The 25185-nt window shown below is 34.7% G+C and overlaps 1 protein-coding gene across 1 annotated transcript in view; it reads left to right on the forward strand.

Annotated features, from left to right (window-relative positions):
* LOC145693902 (uncharacterized) overlaps positions 1 to 25185 on the forward strand; it is a 47446-nt gene that overhangs the window by 2007 nt on the left and 20254 nt on the right. Inside the window, exons 2-3 of the mRNA XM_081770068.1 lie at positions 17258 to 17338; positions 20146 to 20316. Of these exons, the coding sequence (XP_081626194.1) occupies positions 17272 to 17338; positions 20146 to 20316 (238 nt within the window). The 5' untranslated portion in view covers positions 17258 to 17271. The remainder of the gene's footprint in view (positions 1 to 17257; positions 17339 to 20145; positions 20317 to 25185) is intronic.

Here is a 25185-nt window from a genome sequence, read left to right on the forward strand (position 1 = left end):
GTAAGTGCAAATGTGACGGAGTCCTTTGAGAGAGTGTGTTAGATAGGGTGAAGGTATCAATAATAATTCAGTGCGACACGAGTAATTGTGTGTGTGAACCCATTCACTGAGAGTGAGACATCAATAATATTAGAATGTGAGAGCGAGTGAGTTTGAGTGTAAGCAAGGATGATGGGGTTTGTAATATTAAAGATTATGGGCGATTGAGCGTGAGTATGAGAGACTCGTATGATGCTGAGTGTGAGGGGGGTTAAGTAAAATGCCCATCAACAAATGTACAATAGTGTCAAGAACATTTTAGTGTGACAGTCAAAAGTCCTCACCACATTCACTACAACTCGTTATTTATTTTCACGTGGAAATTCCCTCTTTGCCAGTGTATACTTCGTTTACAAAAGTGACCGGACCGTACTTTGGATTTAATTCATAACATTGAAATTTACTTGTCTGTATAAATGTATATTTCAAGTTATGAAACTACTACAGAAATGAAATCACTCATTACTCTAAATATAACTAAAACCATTCCAACCACTACTTACTATCTTGAAATGTTTCCTTGCTTGTGTAGTGTTTATCGCGAGAGCCTTTGATGCACATCCTCTCGATTTTTACCCTCACTCAGAGGGAATACAAATAATTTTATCAGATTTCATTAATTATAATCCTAATAAGGCCTAAAAGTGTAGTCTTGGAATAATAGAACCCTTTAAATTTTATTTTGAGAGATCCGCCAATGAAGGCTTTCGAAAACGCACTATAATTATATTCGTATTCAACAAATATATTTTACGTTAATAAATATAGCATTACATAAATTAATTCAAGGAATTGTGGCGAAAATGTTTATGTTTTTATTTATCTATCGTCTCGACGGCGAGATGAACCAACATAGTTCTTCTTGTCTGTGCGTCACTATATTGTTATTATATTCTTATTCCCGCCTGAGGTAATAGTGAAAATCCAACTAATACACAATGGATGTACGGTAGTGCTATAGTAGTAAACTCAAGAATTATAATGGATATTGTGTGTTTTCGAATTTCTTATAAAACACATGCTCCTTTTTTCATTGACATCCCACAACCAAATACTTATTGAAGTATTGATCTGCAGTTGAAAGAATAATTCATACGAACTATGTTAATACGCTGAACTAAATACGGTCCAGTCCATCTATGTCAATTATGTTAACTCCATCTCCAATGAATAAAATTTCCTCAGATTTAAGTAAAATAATGTAAAGCAGCAGTTACTATTGCTGTTATAACATTACAACAAAAGCATCAATTCGTGCAGTGATATACGTTGTTTTACCTGAGTTCAATATCTACACGTAACTAAAAATTACATGAATTGATTGAAGTTGTATCTTGGTATAATTGGCTGTTTTTTGTGTAATATAGCTCTATATTTGATATTTCTAAATTTACTCTCCTTTTTGAATTTATCTTTTATGTTTTGTTAATACTTGTAGCTTGTCAATCCGGAAATTTATTTTAGAAATGATTCTGTAGAAACGGTTTGCACATGTAAAACGCTTGTTGCGGCGTTTGAAAAAAATTCAATAAGATGTTAGAACACTTGACGAAAGTGCTCTGAAGAATAAATATAAATTTTAGAAAGATAAAGGCAATGGTGATTGGAACGTAGTGCTTGCTGATACGTTTAGAAGTAGGAAGTGACAAATTAGAACAGTGTTTTGTATTCGATACCTGGATTAGCGAATTATAGCGGTATGAATTGCGAACTTCAAATACTAGCTAGAATAGGAATGACGAAAGAGCATTTAGGAGGAAGAAAAGTCTATTTTGTGGAACCCTGAATAAAAAATTGAGACAAACATTGAGAAAATGCCTCGTGTGGAGTATTATTCGTTTTTCGGCAGAAGCACCAGACGACTTACATAAGTATCCATGACAACGTTTTAAAAGTGTGGCCATTGTACAGATTTGTAAAAACTGACCTGTCATGTTAATTGCTTATAGATACCACAAATATGAATAATATGCGGGTGGTAAGACATGAATGCGGATGCTGTATCATTTCATTACATATTGAATCATGGGTCGAGAAACGAATGTGGCCGTGTCGCAAAAGGAAGCCATTATCTTCAGTAGTAAGATATATGTGAATAACTTGGGCGAACTGACAGTTCGTTGCCGTGTATAAATCCACTGGCAATGCAACCAATTTAAAGTGTAGGGCGCCTGGAAGAAATATGTTCTCTCGCAGCAGCAATGTGAACAAAAACAACATGTATGAGCGCGACTTTAGATGTTTGGGGAAATTAGCGACCTGTAAACGGTGACAAACAGAGCAGGAACTTCTTCAAGTGTATAACGCAGGCTCAAGTCTTGAAGTCTCTGGTGGCGCTCTTTTCAAGCAAATCCTTTCTCGCTCTATTTAAATAACAATAGCTTCAGTGTGATGATGTGCCCTACAGAGCTGGCTGTGGACAAAGGGCTGTACAGAAGAAGAGTGTTAGTCTCATGTTGTGGGGATATATTTCGAATACCGGTGGGTCTCTTAGTAGGGGTGCTCAACCGCATGAAGTGTATAGATTACATGTTCATTTTTTATAATGAGATGTTCTCATTTTTCCAGTTCCTGAGAGATGGTCACATGCTAGAATCCTAGTGTCAAGTCGACAAGGTTATAGACGGAATAGATTGCTGAACATGAGGTGTACATCGCACATCTAATTTTTCCCATTAGTTCTTCTGATTGCAAACGTTCTGGCGATGTTTTGGGACATGTTCGAAAGGGCCATGAACAGGAGACGTCAATGTCCCACATATTGGCCACTCTGCGGGACTAGCTTTTGGAGAAATGAACAAAATTGAACTTGAACGTATGAGCTTGTTTCAAACAATCAACATTGTAATCGGAGTTCAGGTGATGCAACGGTTTATTGAGTAATAAATAACATACTTCCGAACTTTTCATTTTGTTAATTAGTAAATATGATTGGCAAGTTTTGTTGAAGATAAGGTTCGTGCACATTCTTAAGTAAAAAATACAAAAAGTTTCCTCAAAAGGTTATTCCTCACAATTTAACGTGATCAACTACTTCAACAGTTGAGAATGGAAGTGGGATGTCATCCAATTTCTTCTCATGAAAAGGTAAACATTTGTTTTATCCACCAGTAATATCCCGAAATTGTCGTTATTGAAAAATAATATAGTGAAACTATAGTCCTAACACTCCTCATCCTAACATCATCAGCATATGCTATGACAGTGTATTTTATATGTCATATAGAGGAGTGTTTATATACAGAGTCGCATTATAAAGAAGATGTTTAAGGGCAAGCCTAAAAAGAAATATGGACATGGGGAACATTGTTCCTCTCCGCATTTCCGGTGAATGGTAGGAGTGTAAAATATATTTATCTGTTGCAAAAGTGTCACCGTGCTCTGAGGTAGAGTGATAATACTAAGAAAGACTTTCTGGAAAATGTACGCACTGACAACAGCGTAATGATATTCGTGTTATAAGCGATTAAATGCATTTTGAAAACAAATTATGGAGTAAGCCGCTTTATTAGTGAACACAAAATTACATGCAATAATAAGATATTCATTAGCTCATAATAAACATTCTTCTGTTGTTTAAGATGTGCCTGTGAAGAGCAAATTTTATCAGCAATGGAAGTCTCTTGAACAATTTCATAACTTCAGATTAATACTATGTAAGGTTACGTCTCGTATTTTGCGTCAGGAGATCATTGAAGAATCTAACGTGGACAGTTCATTAGATATGTGAAAAATATCCATCTCTACTATATCAAATACTGCAGATGGAAGTCATATACATCCAGGACAAGAGTTACTGTTACACTCAGTCAGCTTTTGAACAACTTCTTCCTCCCTGATGGGAGCGTTAAACAATTTGTACTCTTCGTCTCATACAACTGGAATTAAGAGATTCAGGTAGTTTCTACTACTTTTCAATTAGGATCATGCAGTGATCAGAAACAAGTTGAATATCGGGGATGTATGCGATCATTCGATTATCATGATGCAGTACCTCAATATCCTTAGATTAGTCATATAGTGATACAATGCAATATGTTCGTAAGGAAGGAATCCACCCGGCTACAAGCATATTTTCTGCTAAAATTATCAAACATTTGATCCATGTTATTTTAGAGCCCAGCTCGCACGAAGTGATCTTTGTTGTGCACAAACACCGTGTACTTGGGTTATCTCGAAGATCTTCCGTTTTCTTCCACTTTTTCGGTCCACAATGTCCTTCATTTCTCAACATTACTGTCTCCTTTAGTCTAGCCAGCATTACCCTGAACGTAACAAGCGGGGTTCTCTATAGACCATAGAGAGTGATTTTTAGTAATTCCGCTGCAAAAATAAGAGCCTACCTAGGTAATTATTCTTGATTTTTGTGTGTCCAACATCTCTTTATGATATATATATTTCATAATTAGAGCTATTATTTGTTAGTTAAAAAATGGAAAAAATATAGAGAAACACATTTGTGGCCCCGGTAGGACTACGCTTGGTGTACTCGGTTATTTATTGTAATAGTTTTATTTTTGTTCTTCTCAGAGTGTGAAAGCTGTAAATTATCAAAAATTGGCCCCAAGCAAATATCTGATGATGACTTTGTTCAGATGCTAGATGAATAAATCTGTGATCCGGCAAATATCTTGAGCGAATCTAATTAATACTTTTTTCCAGTAAGACATGAGTCAGAATCTGAAAATTATCTTGAAAAGAATTCTTTAGAAAGTGACACTGGCAGGGAACATTTTGATAGGGATATGGATGAATGAAATTAGTTAGTTGCAAAGTTGGGACGAAAATGGACAAATTCAATACCCTGTTGACTCGCCGTCGTCGTTATAACATGCCTAGGTGATATGATAAAATGAATCCCTGATCAAAAATATGCTTAAAAATGTTTCACATGCCTACATTCCATTTTAAAATATATTGATATTGAAAATGGCGGATCTCAAGATGGCGGTCGTGGTGATCACGTGTGTTTTGTAAGTTTTCCGACCCAAATCATCATATATGGCCAATGTGGACATCAAGTCCAATATACTGTTCTGTGACATGTCTGTTTAGTGATGGGCAGTGGGAATATTCCCGATGGGAAGGAATTTAAAAAATGGGAATATTTCCGGGTTTTTTCCATGGCCTATATATTCCCGGGAAGGAATTTATTTCTATTTCTTTACTTTATGTTCCAAATTATAAGAACCATATGACTAATTACTTTATTTTAATATATTATGAATTACTTCTAGGTTTTAAAGAATTTGGAGGTTAAAAATTTAAAATTTTTTGACGGTATTTTTATAACTAATAATATGAGTCTTTAAGTTCCATTTCCATTTGCACTAAAAAGTAAGGTAATTGTTAGTATTGGGGGTCCAAAACTAGCAAAAATTAGGATGATTTACGGAAGAAATGAATTGATAATGATGTTCAAGTAGTTAAGAAAGTATCAAACACATTTTTTAGGGCAGTAGGGGATTTATAGAAAACGGAAAGGTAAGTGGAAGTGATTTATGTGAGAAAAGAAAGTGAATTGTTGGTAAGGAAGATAGAAAACAACGTGCCATGCGGGGCTCTCCTTCATTCGCCTTCATTCACTAACGCTCGCTCTGCAATGCTGTCTGAATTTAATGTTGGTAACGTAATTTAACGTATGAAACCATAAAACAACCGCATCGGAATAGAATTAGGTGCGAAAACTGTGCCCCAATGCTAAAGAACAGCCAAAATTAGCAAAGTACTAATTTACAAATGATGAAAATTAACCATTTTGTAAAGTAATTTAGAATTATGTAGAAATAGAGATGAAGTACTATTAATAAACCCTGAACCACCATTAGTAATAGACGTCTGTCTGTCTCCTCGCTCTGACTCGAATTTCTGAAGAGGTACTCGGACTTCTTTTACATGTGAATTAACGTATGGAATTTCAAAAAATAGGTAGAATGAAAGGTTGTGTATGGCAATGTTACGTGCTAAAATATAAAGATAAGTATCTTGAAAATTTTGTGAACATAAATATGTATGCGCAAATGTTGATAAATTGGTGAGACATGTATCTTGTAGCATTTATCCAATCTAATTGGTTTATAACATTTATAAATTTAACGTGTTTATAACATCAGTAATAGAGTCAAGTTGAGCAAATCCACTTACATATAAATTTAAACTGTCTAGTGGCTTAAAAGTATTAGAACTTACTATATAATTTTTTCACACATATTTAATTGATAGGATATTGTAAATAAATATACATTTATGCGTACTCTAAATATAATAAAGTTTTAATAAAGTAACATAGTACCGCTCAGAATATATATTTTAAAGAATCCTCTGTGCACAGCAGTAATAATATGCTGTGATATAAAAATTAATTCAACTTTGAAATCGTAATATAATAATAGAATGCAATTTTCTATCTGATTGTACATAAATTCCCGAATAAATTAACATTTTGGGAATCTTCCCGGGAATATTCCTAGGGAATATTCCCGAAAAATATATTCCCGGGAATTTACCCATCACTATGTCTGTTACCTTTTTTCCAGCTCACTCTGTATAGTATTCATGTCAGCAATGCTTATTTGACCTTAATATACTTTAAGACACCCAAAGAACATAATACAGTAACCTTCTACACCATTATTTTTAGAAATTTGAAAAAAAATCGTGGGGTCCTCAGAAGACCTCAGCTTATTACACGGCGTTGACGACTTAGGATTGGAATGTTAAGTGATAACCTTGGTATCTGACATTGACGGAGTCAAGCCTAACATTTAGTGCGAAGAAAGATTTTCGTTCCTGCAGAGTTGAGAAACTAATCATTTAGTTATCAAAGGATCTGGCCGTAAGATATATACTAAATTTACATTTGCATGTTCAGACTACCGCTACATCGTCAGTGAACTGTATAATTATCAAATAAATTTCTTTGGCGAAGGATATTAAGTACACTAACTAATTGTAGTACACACACACACTATGTGAGGAAAAGATTCTAATAGTGATGCATCCGAATGTTCTTGACTTTGAGGGAAGAAAATTATTTTCCATGTGTACTGGAAGTATGATATTTTGAATGCAGTTGCTATCCCGCGATTCATATCATTGAAGTATCCACCAAGTATTAGTTTATTTAAGACAGTAAAAAAATAATTATAAAATTTCAAATTGTGAAACTGTTCTCCTGCACGTCGATAATTAGGTTATCTGGTACATAAATTGTAATCAGAGAAGATTGTCTCAAGTTATGATTATATCTCTGATATGTCTTCGATACATGACACTTATAATCTCGATACATTATTTGCCGTGTTCAGTTCTAAGAAGTAACGAGGATATGAGCTCGACAAGTAGAAAGGAATTAAAATTATTGAAACAGTACTTATTTAAATTATAACAAATCATTGTGTGTTTCGTTAATAAAGCTACCGGATGAGTTACAATTACCATCACTTCAAATACCATGAATGATCCACTTGGTATACGAAGTAGCAGTAGAATTATCAATTACATATATGCTCAATGTTTGAACTCTTAAAAAAAGTAAAGAAACAGCAGAAGAAAATACTTCTCTGCGAAAATGTGAAATGCCCCACACGTTTGTAAACAACGAACGCTATGCTTATATAAATTGAAACAGAAGATGTAAACTTGGTGTGAAATCAGACATAGGAATAACTATTGCTTATCTGTGAATAAGAAAATAATTGTCAATTGTGTCCGTGCAATAATGAGGTCTAACTAATAGCCACTGGACACGCGGTCTTACGGTTAGATGTTTGTAATTAGCAGATAGTGAACACAAGGATCGACTTAACATTCAACATTTCGTGTTCCTATCAATGTGAGCAATTGTGGAATAGCACGGATCAAAGAAGTACACACATATAATTTACTTGTGTTGCGTTGATTGCATTTCGCCTTTTTTCTTGAAATAAGTTTCTTAACATGCCATTGATTGCACACGGAATGGTTCAGTTGAGGTGGAAGGAAAATAAGAGAGAATATACTCTTGTTTTGTGGGCAGTTAGATGTAGAAACAGTTTGTGAATAGTTTGTTGTTTATCACCTTGTTGTAGGATCACCTAGTTTCTTGATTCCTTTTGTCTGATAGTGCTGTCGCCAGATTCGGATTGAAGTTTGAAATAGATTAACGACCTTGTCATCTTCAACGTTAACAAACTGAAAGTCATAATGTCCTTTAATTCCATGCGTTGATAAGAAGATACATTGGTTTGAGTATTCTCAGTGATAGAAATGTAAAAGTTCGGAGTTCTTAGAAGTTCTCCAGTGAGGATTTCACTCATATGAAATCCAAGAAAGGAGCCGGAAGACCCCTGAGCTTGTATTTTGAAAGGACAGGCTCTTGGAACGTGCATAAGACCCGGACACAAACAAATGGAAGAAGGGGTGACTTGCCCTTGATACATAAATTTGCACAACATCCACACATAATAATTTTGGATGGAATATCTTACCCTAAATATATTTTTACAATTCTGTTTCCACTGTAATTAGGAAAAGGAAATATACTTAACTACAGCCTTTCCAGTTATGTTTATAACATTTTAAAACTCACAAAGCACAGCAGTGAATTCGTCCATTCCAAATTCGATCGGAAGATCAAAATTCGGACACTGTGTGCTGTAAACTCGAATTGGAAAGTTTGGCCTGGCTTCTTGTTCCGTTTTCAGGTAAGAAATTCATAAATATTTTTGCTGATTTAGAAATATGTGCAAATTCTCCTCAGATATAAATTTGAAATATGTTCTAAAATCATCTTTGTGAAGTTGAATAGCTTCAAGAATATTAATTGATAAGTGTGAAGTTAGTTAACCAGTGGTTACTTCTCATCTCGATAAGTGAAATCAACAATCTCAGAGAATGATAAACAGTCATACGTTATTATAATGTGGAATTGCAAATGGATACAGACCGAAAACACTGGAAAAGGTTGCACAGTATGGGCAACATAAACGAAAATGCATGGGCATGGGAAAATTCGGAAATAAACTAATGTGGTTTTCGAGGGATAAGCGTAAGATAAATGACATCAATAGTGTGTGTGATGGCCCCTCATTGCAATACATTCATCGCAACGTGACTGGGGTATGTTTTGCCATTCCTGTACAAGTGGCTCCCGTAGATCAGGAATATATCTTGGATCCATAGGACGACGTGCAATTCACCGGCCAGGCATGTCCCACGCAAGCTTGATTGGGGTCAAGCCCGGTGAGCAACTGGGACAATCGAATCGCCTGATATCATGGTGCTGAAAGTACCCATCTACTATGGTAGCGCGATTTGGACTTCCGTTTCCATCCATTATAATGAAATTAGAACCCACTGCGACCCGAAACAGACGAACGTATTGGTCCAATATGTCATTCAATACATTGCACCAGTGACAGTACCCCGTGGGAAGACATGCAGTGATGTACGGGACCCCAGGATGATCCCACCCCATACCATAATTACGCCACCCCTGTACTGGTCTACAGCAGTCAAGTTAGCTGGAAGAAACCGTGTTCCCGGTTGTATCGAGATGAACACACGTCGAGAATCAATGGTGAGACTGAACCTGGATTCATCTCTAACCAGGACATGACTCCAATGTTTCGTGGCCCATGCGTGATGTTCTCTGGACCAGATGAACCGAGCTCTTCTTTGCTGTGGTGTCAACGGAACACACCTTGCTGGTCTTCTAGCATACAACTGTCCCTCAGGTAACTGTCTGTACACTGCATATCTTGACACCGACGTTCCTGTAGTAGCTGCAAGGTCCCTAGAAAGATCTGAGACAACAAAATGCAAACGTCTGAGTCTCTCATTTCTAGATCTATTAGTCTTGTAGTTCTCAGTCTCCGCAAAAGTACTGATGGAAATAAGGACAGATAAATTCTACCTTAATCACCTCCGGTGCTTGGGGTCCCAGGTTCGACCTCAGCTCGGGCCGTCTGAATTTTTGTGGTGGACAAACACCGTGTTCGTGTTGTTTCTCGGGGTTCTCCCGTTTCATTACACTTCCTACATTCCACCATTTCATTTGTTTCTCATCATCACCGTCACCTTAATCCTAACCGGCATAACCGTGGGACTTAAAACAAAGATTTCGTTTCATTTTTTCCACTTTAATATCACTGGAATTTCATTTTTCAGTTTGCTTACTTGTGTTTGCTATACTATCTAAAGTATGTGTACTCTCGTTGATTTGTGATGATAATGAGAAACAGAAGAAATAGGCAAATTATAATAATAGTTTAATTAAGAAGAAGGTATAACTATTTTTATATTATCAAATTGTTTTGCTCACACTTTTTGTTCGGGTTCACCTCGTTACCCCTCAACCTTGGGTACAAAAATGGAAGAACACATATATATATTCATTGTTGATTCCAATTTTTCCCATGCACTTTTTCTCGGATCTAGGTGTGAGCGATATGTCGATATATCTATATCGTCGATATGGATATTGGAATATATCAATATTTGATATGGAAAATATATCGACATGGATATCAAAATCCTAAATTTTCGATATGGATATTTCCATGGGCAAGGTATAGGGGCACATATGATTTGTGATGCATGAAAAAATAAAACTTAATTTTTAAAATAATATGTTCTACTGACATTTTCTTTACAACTACAAGGTGCAATGACAATAAATACACTTGAAAATTCGAAGTATTATATACTGTTTCTCTTAGGTGTAAATACTTTTTTCCCGAAAAATGAAGCAAGAAATCAAGTGCTTCGAACTTTGACGTAGAATTTATCACAGGAACGTTTTTTGTTCCTCTCTGTTTGAGTTTTCCATCTCTTTCGGCCCTTGGGAACACTCATTTACAAAAAGTACCCACATGACCTCTATATGCAGATGTGCTCTTTGGCAAAATCAGAGATTTTGAAACAAAAATGAGTTCTTAATAATAACTAACTAACTAACTAACTAACTAAGTCTATGGCCTAAGGAATCCGGAGGTTCAATGCCGCGTTCACAAAAGCTCTCCAATGACCTTTATCTTTAGCTAACTGCATCCAGTTTCTACTTTGTATTCCAATCTTTGCGAGATCCATCTTAATATTGACCTCCCATCTGCGTCTAGATCTTCCTATGGGCATTTACCTATTGGTCTTCCAGTCAAGACTTTGAAAGCGTTTCTACTTTCTCCCATTCTAGCTACATGACCCGCCCACTTAAGCCTCTTGGACTTGACGAACCTAACAATGTTGGGTAAACCAAGGAAATTATGTAGTTCCTCGTTATGAAGTTTCCGCCATTCCCGGTTCCCGTTCCTGTTGGGTCCGAATAATCGTCTCAGGATCTTGTTCTCAAATACTTTTAGTCTATGTTCTTCCCTCAGAGTAAGTGGCCATGTTTCGCAACCATACAGAGCAACAGGCATAGTTATCGTTTTGTATATTTTAAGCTTCAAATTCCTCGACAGAATTCGTGACGACAAGAGATTTTAAACTGAATAGTAACACGAATTCCCTGCTTTTAGTAGACATTTAATTTCTCCGTGAATAAGATTTTCCTCTGCTAATATTGATCAAAAGTATTATTTAATATTTTAACGCATCCATTATTATTATTATTATTATTATTATTATTATTATTATTATTATTATTATTATTATTATTATTAACAATAATAATAATAGTAATAATAATTTATTTGTACTTTACACCCAAAGGCAATTACAAAGTACAAAGTTTATACATCATTATCGAAGGATATGCAACCCAACTCCAAATATAGAACTAACATTGGTAACACGAAATAGTACTAGAATAGGAACCTTTTTTTCTCTTTATGTATGCTGTACAAAAATATTCTACAATTTATCATTTAGTAACTGAAAACACTTTCGCTTAAAGGTCTTAAATTCATACTGAAATAAATCCAATCCCATAGACTCAATTTTGTTACCTGCATCACCTATTTTACACAGTGGTGAATTCCCGTTCACATTTATTATGTTTGCCAGCATATAAAAAACCTGTCTACCTCTCAGATTTTGCCGAGGACAATAAAAAGGTAATCTACTTAATAAGAATGCGTTGTCTTCCTTGTTATCGATTATTTTTTTAAGATATAGAACTCGCTGTATAAATCTCCTATTTTCAAGTGACAATTTTTTAAAAAAAAAAAAGTTCTTCATAAGGAATATAACGAGTTTGAATACCCTATATTTTATACGCACCCTATATTTTTTTTCTAATAATAATAATAAGATACAAAACATCGTGTGCGTGGGCTTTCTCGGGTTATTCCCGTTTCCTCCCACTTTCTTTATTCGATCATTTCTTTTATCCTGGTCATCTACGTCTCCTTTAACCTACAGGACATAACCAAGGGACGTCGTGAAAACTCATATATTATTTCATACTTTCATAAATATTATTAGATTTTTGTTAAAATTTTAAGTTTTTGGATGTTCCAAAGTTCACGAAACTAACCTCGTTAGTTGTCATTACTTTCCTTATGCAGACTTTCTTTCCCTATAACCAGTTTAAAAACATCCTGCCGCCCTACCTTCACATTGAAATCCTCTAATACAGAAATAGAATTTTCATATGTTATCGCGGGACTTGGTCAAATACCCGTGATACTTCTTCTGAAAAAGCGTCTTTTATACCGTCATCCTTATCATCTATTGGAACATTTACATTTTGGTCAGGCGAGATTTTGGGTATGGCGATATTTTGGGGAGCGAGGTTTTGGCCCGACGAGATTTTGGCCCGCGAGGTTTTGGGTGGCGAGGTTTTGGCCAGGCGAGGTTTTGGCCCCGCGAGATTTTGGCCCGCGACGTTTTGGGCGGCGAGGTTTTGGCCAGGCGGGGTTTTGGCCTGGCGAGATTTTGGGCTGCGAGGTTTTGGGAGGCGAGGTTTTGGTCCGCGAGGTTGTCGCCGCGAGGTTCTGGCCGCGAGGTTTTGTACCCAAACTGTTTAAATTGCAAATTAATATCAAGAAAAACACCTAAATCTCTTATAATTTCCTTTCTTTCTAACGTCTGATTTCCAATAGTATATTCAAATATTGTGCGTACCTTATTAAGAGTAAAAGTCATAACATAACATTTGGAAATATTCAACTGAAATTTGTTTATCCTACACCACTCATTAAGCCTATTAACATCTGTTTGTAATTTAGTACAATCACTTTCCGTGCGGATTTCTTTGTATAATTTGGTATCATCTGCAAATATTAAGCATGAACTATATTGAAACATTTTGTGTAGATCATTTATCATAATAAGAAAGAGTAAAGGACCCAAATTTGATCCTTGAGGTACCCCAAAATGCACTGTGAAATCCTCAGATTTAATATTATTAAAAATAACATATTGAATTCTTTCATTCAAATATAAATGAAACAATTTGACCAGTTCTTGTGATATACCAAACGTTCTCAGTTTACCAAGAAGTACCCCATGATTAACCAAATCAAAAGCACGTTTAAAATTTGTATATACTACATCTACTTGAGACCTTTTATTAAAAGAATCATTAATTACTTGATTTATAGTCAGCAAATTTGAAATAGTTGATCTATTGCGTCTGAAGACATGTTGAGAATCCGATAAATTCGTAGATACGTGATTAAACATATGTTTATAAATGATTGCTCCGAATATTTTAGCAGGAGATGATATTATGTTTATTGGTCTGAGATCTTGTATTAATCTTACCGGATTAACCTTAGGAACCGGGCAAACCGCTGATATTTTAAATTTTGCAGGAAATTTACATTGAATCAAAGACAAGTTAAACAAATAAGTCAATGGTTTAATAAAATATTCTTTACAACCCTTAAAAATATAGGACGGTATACTATCATGGCGAAACGATCTTTTACTTTTCATTTTGTCTATTGCTTCTCCAACTTCAGCTTCGCGGATCTTGTCTAAAAACATTATATCTACAGTTGAAGGATTTTTTTCAATAGAACATATTTCATGTAGATCTATATTAGATAGTTCACAACTATAAACAGATTGAAAGTGTGTAGCAAAAGCTTCACATTTTAACTTAGTATCAATAATTTTTTCGTCGTTATATTCAAGGACAGGTTGATTCATATTCATTTTGAGCATCTTCTATTATTTATGTAATTCCAAAATTCCTTAGGTTCATTAGCAATATTCGCTTCTACCTGATAATTATAATTTTGAAAAGCTAATTCAACGCTACACTTAATTTCTTTCCTAATATTTACAAAGTGCATGTAATCAGTGCATGTAATGCTTAGCTGTTTTAAATTTACGTCTAATACGATCTTTTTTCGTTAATTTTTTTATTATTTCAACAGTGAACTAAGGCGGATACGAACGTTTACCCTTAACCTTTTTTGGTGCGCATTCATCAAGTACCTTGTACAATTCAGAATCAAAATAATTAACACCTTCATCTACATCAGTAATTACGTACAGGGAATCCCAATTTTTTTCTTGAAGAAGCGGATACAGCTTTAGAAAATCACATTTGTTAAAATTATAAACTGCGTCACCAAGTTCGTTATAGATTTTACAGTGTTTTAGAAACTGAAAACTAATACTCAAACTCGGGTGATGTCTATCTTCTTGGACAAAGCAAACGTCTGATTTGGCAACTTCAATAATAGGTATGTTAGTTAATACTACACCAAAAATTCTATTGTTTACGTTTCTAACAGTATTTAATTGCAAAAAATTCAAAAAGCTCAATTTGTGTAAAACATTTGTTTCCAAATTAGACAAAATTACGAAGTAATTACCATTCTTGTATTCTGTTAAGAGCCCAAGCTTGAGATCACCGATAATGAGAACATTATGGGACAATGATAATTCTTTGAATCTTCCAATATTTCTGAAAAAATCTAAATAATACTCTTCTTTGCTACAGGGAGGGAAATATATTACACAAACGTATATAACAGTTGAATTAGATACCTCAATTCTGACCCACAAATCTTCATAGTTCGGTAATTCAAATTCATTTAATCTCTCTGAGTTTAATTATTGTTAACAGCTAAGAGCACACCACCCCCATCACGCATTCTGCAACGTTCCGGATCTCTATGCTTCCTAAAAACTTGATACTGGTTATCAAACAGTTCAGTACTAAATATTTCAGCTTGTAACCATGACTCAGTGATAGCCACACAGTCAAAATCATACATAGTTGAGCTCAGATATAAATTATTAACTTTTGTTTTTAAAGCGTTAAGATTTTGGTAGAATATTAAATGTGCTATTAACTACTGACAAACTACTAGAATAGTTTGTAATATCAATAAGTAAATAGTGTTGTGAATTTTTTTTGAACAAGTATTCGAGGTCTTCTTACATGACAGAATAGTAAATATTTCCCATAATGCTATATAGATTCATTAAAAATATTGAAATTACCATCTGCTTATTATCCTAAACATTACACCTTTCAATTCACTCCACATAGAATATTTAATTAAATATGTATATCTAATACACTCTTTAGACATAATTTTCGTTTACTTATTATCATCATCCAAGTCTATTAATCAATTAATGGGCAAAGTGCTGTGTCCATTGATGGAAATAGGGAAACCTGGCAAAGAATCTTCAGTTTTTATAATCATTACCGGACTACTTTAATTTTTTTCTAATTAAGGTTTGGCCACTAGAACTAACCTAACAAAATTTGTGGTATTTCTCGCAGAGTTTCTTGCCTTCGAAAAAGTTGCTTATTTCTAGGGGACAAATTTACATTCACCAAAATTTGTTGATCATCACTTCCAGAAACTAAGTTATTGCTAACCAACCCTGTATTTCTTTTACTTAACCACCTATCCCTTACAGACCGTATCTTGAACTGCACAATTATTGCTTTTCTCTTGCTTTTATTAGTACCATTTGGAATTCGGTGTACTACATCTATATCTTGTTCTTTATCTTGCATTGGATTCCCCAAGTCTGTTACGCTTATGGTGTATCTTATTCTGTGTTTGTCTCTCTTTCCATTTCTTGCGGATGTCTGTTTTTGTGCTGTTGGTGTTTTATATTAAACCTTTACATCGCGTAACCTTTTCCTATTTTAATGAGACTGAAATTCACCCTCCCAAATCTATTTCTTACCATTTATGTTTATCAATCTATCTACAATCAATCATTTTTTAAAAACATTTATGTCATCCATTCCCTTGCGATATGAAAACAGTCATTCCTAACCTTCTTTATGCTGTTATTTGAAGTTTGTCACACTAATATTTTTGTAACGAAGTTCAGATTTTGTCACATCCCTTCTAATTCTCAACCATACCAAGGACCCTGTTTTTTGTTTTGATTAGAATTGCAGGAAATTGAGAATTGAAGGTGATAATGCACTTTTGGAATTGTCCATGTACACGTATATAATTTAGTTTTTTATTATGTTGTTAATAGTAAGAAATTTCTATGCTCGTTCACTAAAAAGCAACTTTTAAAAGTGCATCGATTTTAGAGTTATATATTTATGCTAGTTTCAATGTTCAAGTATTTTAATAAAATATATATTAGTTTAAAACATAACGTAATATAATTTTGTTTGGAAAAACAGTAACTTCGAGTTTTAGAAGTTAATTTAAATAGTAGCTACCCCAATCTCATGTTCGATTTATTTGAAATGTTTTGCTGAACTACGAAAGCATAACTTAGATTTGTAACTGAGCTCATTCTTGGCTAAATAATTAGCTTACTCGCCTTCGGAATGGGGGACCCTGGTTTGATACCTGGAAGGAGCTCATGTGGTTCGGGTTACACGTTAATCAGTATGTCAAGTCAGAAATTGCGTCGCTACTAAAACGGACTTTAAACTCAAAATCAACTTACTTTTCTAAGGAAGTTAAAAACAGCTGTTTTCTATCAGTGCCCCAATATCACAAACGAGTTGATGTTAGTTAAAAGAATTGCATTTGCATAATGAAGAAAGTCATTATTATATCAACGAAATCATATATACATATTGCTCGTATTTTAGCATGAATGCTTGAAGTTACTACAGCCATAGTAAATACGAGAAATGACAATTTGTGTAACACATTTAAATAATTTATTCAATATACGTATTCCAATATTTATTAGCAATTTTGCTTAATTCCTGTCTAATTTTGTTTTGTATTATAAGCTCTACTTCAATGGTAACAGTAAAACTTTCTAATCCTTATAATTGTGTATACTTATCGAATCTTAGTTCGTTGTAATTTCTCCAAATTTTCTTTTGCAGCAAATTGCAGAACCATGATCAAAATTTTATTAATCTTAATTACTGCTTGCAGTTGGACAAATTCAGATATTGTCAATTCCCGTAAGTATACACTTCTCAATTTCTTATATTTTTCTTGTCTTTCATTCAAAAACTAAGCACCTATTTAAATTATTATATCTATAGCGCAACGCGACCAAATGCAATGACAAGAAACAACAATTCCAGCATTACTCGAACATTCTCGGTAAATATTTTGTAAAAAAGATATGCCTTTAACCATGTTTTCTCCTGCGAGACGTTATATGCATTTTACTCTAGACCATATCAAATCACTTTTTATTTTAACGAATAAGATATGGACACCAACCAGAATGTATCTCGCTTAAATAACATGAAACGATAACTATAATCGTGTTATTACAAATATATTTTCTCGTTATATTTACCTCTTCGTTGACAATTTTCTTAAAAGTTTGATTTAAACCAGGGATAATCTATGAGCTTCCGATGATAAAGACAAAAACATGCTAGTAAGAATGAAGTGGTCCGTGGCAAATATAGAAGTAGGAGAGGAGATAATAAAACAGGTTACTTGTTTCTAATATAAGGGTAGACTCGTTATTGTTGATATGTTTTGTGAACACAAAATAGAAGCTAGGATAGGGATATTGATGTAAGCACTTAGTAGGAAGCAAAATGACTCGCGAGTCCCGGAATAAAGAGAATATGAGCTAGAAAATTCTACATGCGGAGCAGTATAATGTGTTGACGTATACTGTCGTGGACAAAAGAACACTAACACAACTCTGTTTGAGGGCTGCATATATATCATCCTCCCGGTAAGAGTGGTTGCACATGGTCTATATCTCTATCGCAATCAAATTTCTCCCTTCCTTTACGTCTTGGAGTACCACTTGGTCTTATCTCCTGAGCCCAAAATTTAAATAACATTTAAGGCGATGTACTCCAACAGCGAAGCCTTTCAGGCTCTGAATGAATGACCGACTGGATTTTGATGTAAATAAAGTTGGCGGCTCTAAATTCGCATTCCTTGACACAAGAGAACAGCAATGTCTTCTCGAGACGTTTGGCTTATTCCTCTTTTGTTAAGACAGAACAGAGCTTTAATATTTTCTGAATCAGTAAAAGTTTCTCACATCTGAAGTGTAACTAGGTAGATAGTTAATTTCCTAATATTTTTTAAACTTCTCTTTTGTATCTGTAATATAAAATATTGATAAACTCCTTAGAATTTCTATTTAGATTAATTGGAATTATTTATAATAGAAAGGGAATCACGAGAAGTGCACGTTAGCTGAACTCTCCACGAATTGAAATTGGGTAATGACTAACAGTATTGCTCCAATTGAGTATTTCACCCTAAGGGTAATTATCATACATTCCTAAGAGGATTTTCCTATGTCTACCAATAGCATATTAAGGATGTTACTTCTAGAACCTGAGGTTTCCAGTTTCAGTGATAAAGCAAAGACCCAACACTGGGAATGCATATTTCTCGGAACAGTGTATTCGTGTGCTTCAATATAGAAGCGTTATTTTCCGTTCTACACACGATTATAGCTCAATAATATTAAGCGTTTCTATTTTGTATACATGAAGGCTTAATATAGTGAAAGCGTGCTAAAGCGGCAGTTAATAACTTCCAATTTTTGGAGTGAGGTTGAATGACTTCCTGCATTATTTGTTGGCTAAATGGAGTAGGATTGCTGTTGCATTGCTCATTATACTATCGAGTTAGTCATCTCAAAGCCTCTTAGCTGAATAGTGGAATAGAATTCATTGTAACATTTAGTAATGTCACATCGTATCTCCGCCTACGACCCTGAATATTTAGAAACTACAAATAAATTAAACATTATTGTAAGAGAGACTAATTCGAAGTAAATGAAAAATTTTACAAGTTCATTATTGTAATGTCGCCCTTAATGCGTAACAATGTTTTTATATTATATTTTCATGTATCATTTTCTGGAGACAAAAAGAATCGTTCGGTATCGAGGTAATGTATTGGGCTCATTTTAGAAGGTATTTCACGTTCCATGCACATAACACATCGTTGCATGTTTGAGATTCAACAGTTCGGATATAAAATAAATCTAGATTCTGCGATGTGCGTACACTTTATTGTTTATTCTCGTACTGACCTAATGAATAATTCTCAGAGTACTAAGTGGGTTCTTTATTTTTTTCTTTCTAACAAACTATTTCCCGGGTAGCGATTATATTGACCTAGGTACTCAATAATTACTACTCTCACAGGCCATATGGCAATTTTATGATTGAAAGGAGTAAATGAGTTCGATACTTATTCAGTATTACTTTTCCTTGAACTAGGAAGTAGTGAGAGTTTACAAGACGGGCAAATTTGCTCTCGTTCGCAAAAGTCCGGTTTTCAGTGGCTACTGGTCTAACGTCTGTCCATCGTTTCATTCTCTTGTAATAAGGCCATTTTATGATACTGTATGTGTGCGGTTGCTCGTGATATTTATTCTATGCAAAAGCTGCATACACGAGGCAAAATATGGGTCTCTGTAAGTAACCGGAGCAATTATTAAGTGATTTGGAAACATCACGATGAAGATGAATAGTTCTTTTGCCTGCTTTCCATCCTAAGAAGTTAACTAATTAAAATCTAAATTCGTTTAAGAACGACGAAAGAGACGCAGGATTGTAATTCTTTCCTATTCCAAAGAATTGAGAGGTGCGCAACATATAGAATGAGTTTATATTCTACTTCCTGCATCTAGAATATATATGACTCCATTGCGCGTCATATGACAGCTGCTCAGGAAGAGAAAAGTAGCCTAATATCATATTAATCTGTAGAGTTATATGTTTTAGGTATACAAATGTTTCTATTAATATACATGTACATTTTGTTGCAGCATGCCGAGCAGAGGAAATTCCGGCTTCATCGGTGGGGCCCCGTTGCGATTATTATTGTAACCAAATGACATCGGAATGCAACCCACCTACAAATGGTTGCTATTGTTTAGATGGTTTGGTGCGTGACCAGAAAGTAAATGGCAGATGCATCCCAAAGCAATTATGTCCTAGTAAGAATTAAAAATTACTTTATGTTGTATGCAATTCATTTCTGTTACTATTTTCGCACTTATTTATTATGAATATGTTAACTAATTTGAACGGAAATGTGTGAAACGGAGTCAATATATATGTGAAACTGTTTATAAGTAATGTGTATTCTTATATGCACCTAATCGCAAAATAATCGTAAGTTTTTAGTTCATGAGGACAACCTACACACATGCTTGCACATACATCTATATCCATATTTAGCTATCTATCTATTTATATGTATCAATATATATATGTGTTTGTTTGTGTATATATATAAGAGCTGTAAGCAATTCATATTTCTATCTTTAAGTAAAAGAAATTTGCTCGTAAAATTGCCTATGAACTGTTTCTGTTCAATTTGGAAATAATGTGTTTCGCTAGCGTGTGTAATCTGAGTTTGATTCCCTGTGGTTGCTGATGGGGATCGAATATCACGTAAAGGTGTAGGTCCTCCCTCATATATCATTGCTGCAAAGGGATGCGAAACTCCTATCAACATCCCAATCGTAAAATTTATCAACTTTTTTAACGTGTGCTTGAATATTGTATTAAATACTCTATTTAATTTTAAGCATTTGAATTTTTCTATTATATCACATATGACTAAATACTGTTTCCAACGAGATTATGTCTCTTACAGATAGTATATTTTTCATTATTATTGCGTGTTTAAGTGTTTTTTTAATTATAAATGTCCAATCAAAATAATTATTCAGTTGGATACTTGCTTATTTAGTGTTTGTTTTCCATTAGTTGATTATGGAAATGATAATACAAATCAAAGATATATATATAGGTTGTCACTTGAGATTGAAGCTGGCTTTTTCATGAAAGATAACAAAAGTAATTATTGAGCTGTAAGCAATGTCAAAATACAATTGTAACATGTAAAAATTTCCTGTATTATTATGTAATATAAATGCATTGGCTTATTCTAATTGAAACGAGTGGAATCATGATACATCAAACTTTTATACTTTTACCTGGGCATACAATGGCGTTACCCCCAACATGGAAGACAAAAGAAAAACATATATATATATATATATATATATATATATATATATATATATATATATATATATATATATATATATGTAATGATGAAAACTGGATGCTCAAATGTAATGATGACACCGAAATCCAGTATCTGGTAAACCCTTTGGCTTTTTAAATATCACTTCCGTCTTCCCAAATCTTCTATCCCTTAACGACATATATGCTCACTTTTATTGTAAACAAAGAAGAAGGTAATTTGCCACTAACTTTTTAATGGATATAATATGCACATCGAGTCAAATATATATAATTTAACTAAACATGGCGATAACTATATATTAACTTATATACCAATATATTTGTTCACTGTTCACATGTAATTTTCCTCTGAGTATCTTCTTATGAATTTATATTACAACAGGCAGAATCCATATATAGCAATGATAGGAATAATGGGAAAGACAAAAGTCAATGTGGTTTGAGTGAAGCGGTAGGTGTGACGTATATAAATACTAGATCGGAAACATAATGTTTCCCGAACTGTATCCAAATAAAGTAACTTACACACATAAGTTTGAGCGCCCGTCTTTCCAGAAGGAAAGGAAAAATGTATAAGAAGATTACAGTACATTAGAAGAAGTCTTCAACTGCTGCCTGTGATTAGCAGAACTCGACAACCTTATCCTTCTTTGTTATAAAAATAAACATTCAAGTGTCCTAAAATTGGACTGGGGCCTCAAATGAGTTAATAATCTTTTACGTTAAATATACAATGCAATTATATATATAATAGATAAAATAGGTATACCAGGTAGTTGGTACCCTACGTTAAGTTTTAAGTCCAGTTCTCAGATAGCCTTTTGCTAAACCCAAAGCTAAATCAAAATCGTACTGCATGTATCCTTTCGGTTAATATGTTGCGTGCTTGAATGTATCACGAAGTATTAAATATAATTTTGAATAACTTCCACTTACCCAAAAGTACATATGGCTTCAAAAAACAGGACTTTTAAATTGTTGCTTAGTTTTCAATTCAATCTTCCTTTTCTTTTGGTTGGTTCTGGACAGCTTTTCAGGTCCCTGTCCTCCACCTGTTTTTATGTCGTGTTATAAACGCTCTCACACCACAATGCTTCATATAGTACGTAACAGTCTACGCTCATACTCTATTCTTTCCGTTTCTCTGCTTTCTATCCAACCCCTGCTAAGTCTGCTGTTTACATGTTCTATATCTGAATTTCCCTCAAATATTATATGAAGAACTGAAATCTGCTCGTGATTACCATCTCTTCTTCTTCCAGTAGTGTCTTGAACCTATAGACACTTTTCTGCTGTAGAAAAAGGCTATAGAAAAAAGCTTCCTGTGACGCTTTTCTGACATTGTCCTTCTCTACAACTGTAACATTACTTTACTTCTCGGAAATAATATAGCTACAATCCAATCTCTGATTGATTATCACCATTATTTGCAAACGTTATTAAGTATTTGTGGTTATTTAAAAAAATGCATTTCAAAATCATATAACATCTTATGTACAGAGTTTGCGCTTTTGCCACAGTTATTGAAGTAATAGGATGTGTGCGTACACTTTCTTTACGGGATATTGTTACTGCAAAACGTTTTCTCAATAAATTCATAATTATGAGAATTGAAGATAGACTATTACGTTCTCACTCTACACAAATGAAATGAAAATTTTGAGGTTTACGTTTTACATTATGCTGGATAGGGTAAAGGATACGGTGACGGTGAGCAATGAACGAAATAGTGGAATGCAGAAAGTGGGAGGAAACGGCAGAACCCCGAGGTAACCCACGCACACGGTGTTTCTCCCCGCAAAGTTCACTTAGCGCAAGCTGGAATCGAACTAGGGACCCCATGCGCAAAAGGTGAACGCTCTACTACGGAGCCACCGCGGCCCTGAATATACAATAGCACTCCGAAAAATTCAGAGGTGCAAAGACTCACTTTAATCAAGTATCATGTTAAAATAAGTGCAGAAAGGGGTTTCAAATCGGTCTACAACCTCCTCGCAGTAATCCCTGCCAACTATGACTGTTCTTGGCTAGCACATCATTTCAAACCAGAAGAATTTTTGTAATTGTAATCGCCTTGTTGGATCTGTCATTTTGTTTTTCGTAAATTTCACGTCAGATTCTGAATCAGCTGTTCTAAAACTCCTTGCATTATGTTTTCTTCTACATTAAATCATTCGTTTCTCGATATCCTTCGAGACCACCCCTAACGTTCAATATCTGGTTTCTACCTTTGAACATGCGCTATTGTCGAAATAAAAAAAAAACGTATAGATGATTTTCGATGTTCTGCAAATGTGCGAAGTTTCATTCAAATCGGAGAGTGACACTTCCGTTAGTCTGCCTGTTAGTCTTGTTTCTGAAGGATGAAACCATAACTTATACCATCACAGTATATTGGCTCCTGACAATAACACTGCTTAGTTTCTATTGATTGCAGATTAGCTGTCTGAGTTGTAATTTATTTCTAGTCTAGGAAGCCTGACTTAAAATCTCTAGACCTTGTTCGGTGCCACATGTTAATCTGCCACTTCTATCTTGACAGATAAAGCATCTTCAACATATCCATGTTGGAATGTGGATAGTGTCATAAATCCAGAAACTCAAGAAGACCCGAAACTACCTAGGGACAACAGCACTAACGAACTAAAGAAATGGAGATTAATAATAGCATTGACTTTATCCTCTGTAAAGTAAATCACCTCGAAATACGTCATAATGATGATTTTTTAATGTGGAATTTCATTCCAATAAAAGCGTGGGTAGCTCGTAGAAACTAACGCCTTCTCTGAAGCCATGAGCATTCATTTATTGGAAGTTTCATTTTGAGATGGTTATCAGGATTTATTTATTTACTGGTATATTTATTTGGGTAAGCATAAAGAGGAAGAAGACTTGAGCATTGTAAGTAATTTATATGATGAAATGAAGTGCAGTAACAGAACACAAGTATATATGATATTAGCTGCGAGGATAGTATTAAGCTTGTGCTGGGGTACTCATAGCGGGGATAAACTTGGTTAGTAAAATAGATATTTGATCATTATGTAAATAACATTTCTTGAACAACGAAAAGTAGAGCGCTTACTAGTTAAGAACTGAAAAATTTATAAAGGTAACGAAGAAAGTTCTATCGCTGATTCTGGAGGGTAGTGTTACATTGGGCCTCACACAGTGAGTTTAATGCAAATGGAGATAATGCGAAGGTAAGTTGTTGGTGTGGGTATATCCAACATACTACCTGGTTGTGGCTGTTCACTTACACTGTGAACGTGTGTAAGGACAAAGTGAACACGAGACTTCCACAGAGCGTCATAAGGGCGTCTACGAGTTTAAATTGGGGTGAAACGCCGCTGCAGCAGGGCAGAAGATAGGTTAGGCCTTTATTAATGTGTCGCGGCTACGCGGACAGTACAGAGGTGGTTTAAGGAGGAAGATGACGAAACAGTCAAAGTCGCATCATGCGCCAGAAGAAAAATGCATTTACATAATTAAGATCGTCAGGCAGTAATTCAGGCTAACAGTAGACAGACGTGGGAGGACCTGGACTGCAATTCAGTGTGAGTGAAGAAATCATTCGACAGCTTCTCCGTTAACTTGGGAAGCACTACAACTTGGGTCAATGGGTAACACAAGATTTGACACATGGTCAGAAGGCAAGGCGAGCAGACACCTGAGTTTCTTTGCTGTATCGTCTGAGGAATGAGCCATTTGTGGACAGAGTGTTGATGTATGATGAGAAGTGGATCATATATGAAGCTCTACGGTGTCGCCATCATTGATTTGCAGCTCATCAATCGGCTCCAAAG

This window comes from Thermobia domestica, chromosome 9 (assembly GCF_964235325.1).
Source record: "Thermobia domestica chromosome 9, izTheDome1.hap1.1, whole genome shotgun sequence".
NCBI classification, from domain to species: Eukaryota; Metazoa; Arthropoda; class Insecta; order Zygentoma; family Lepismatidae; genus Thermobia; species Thermobia domestica.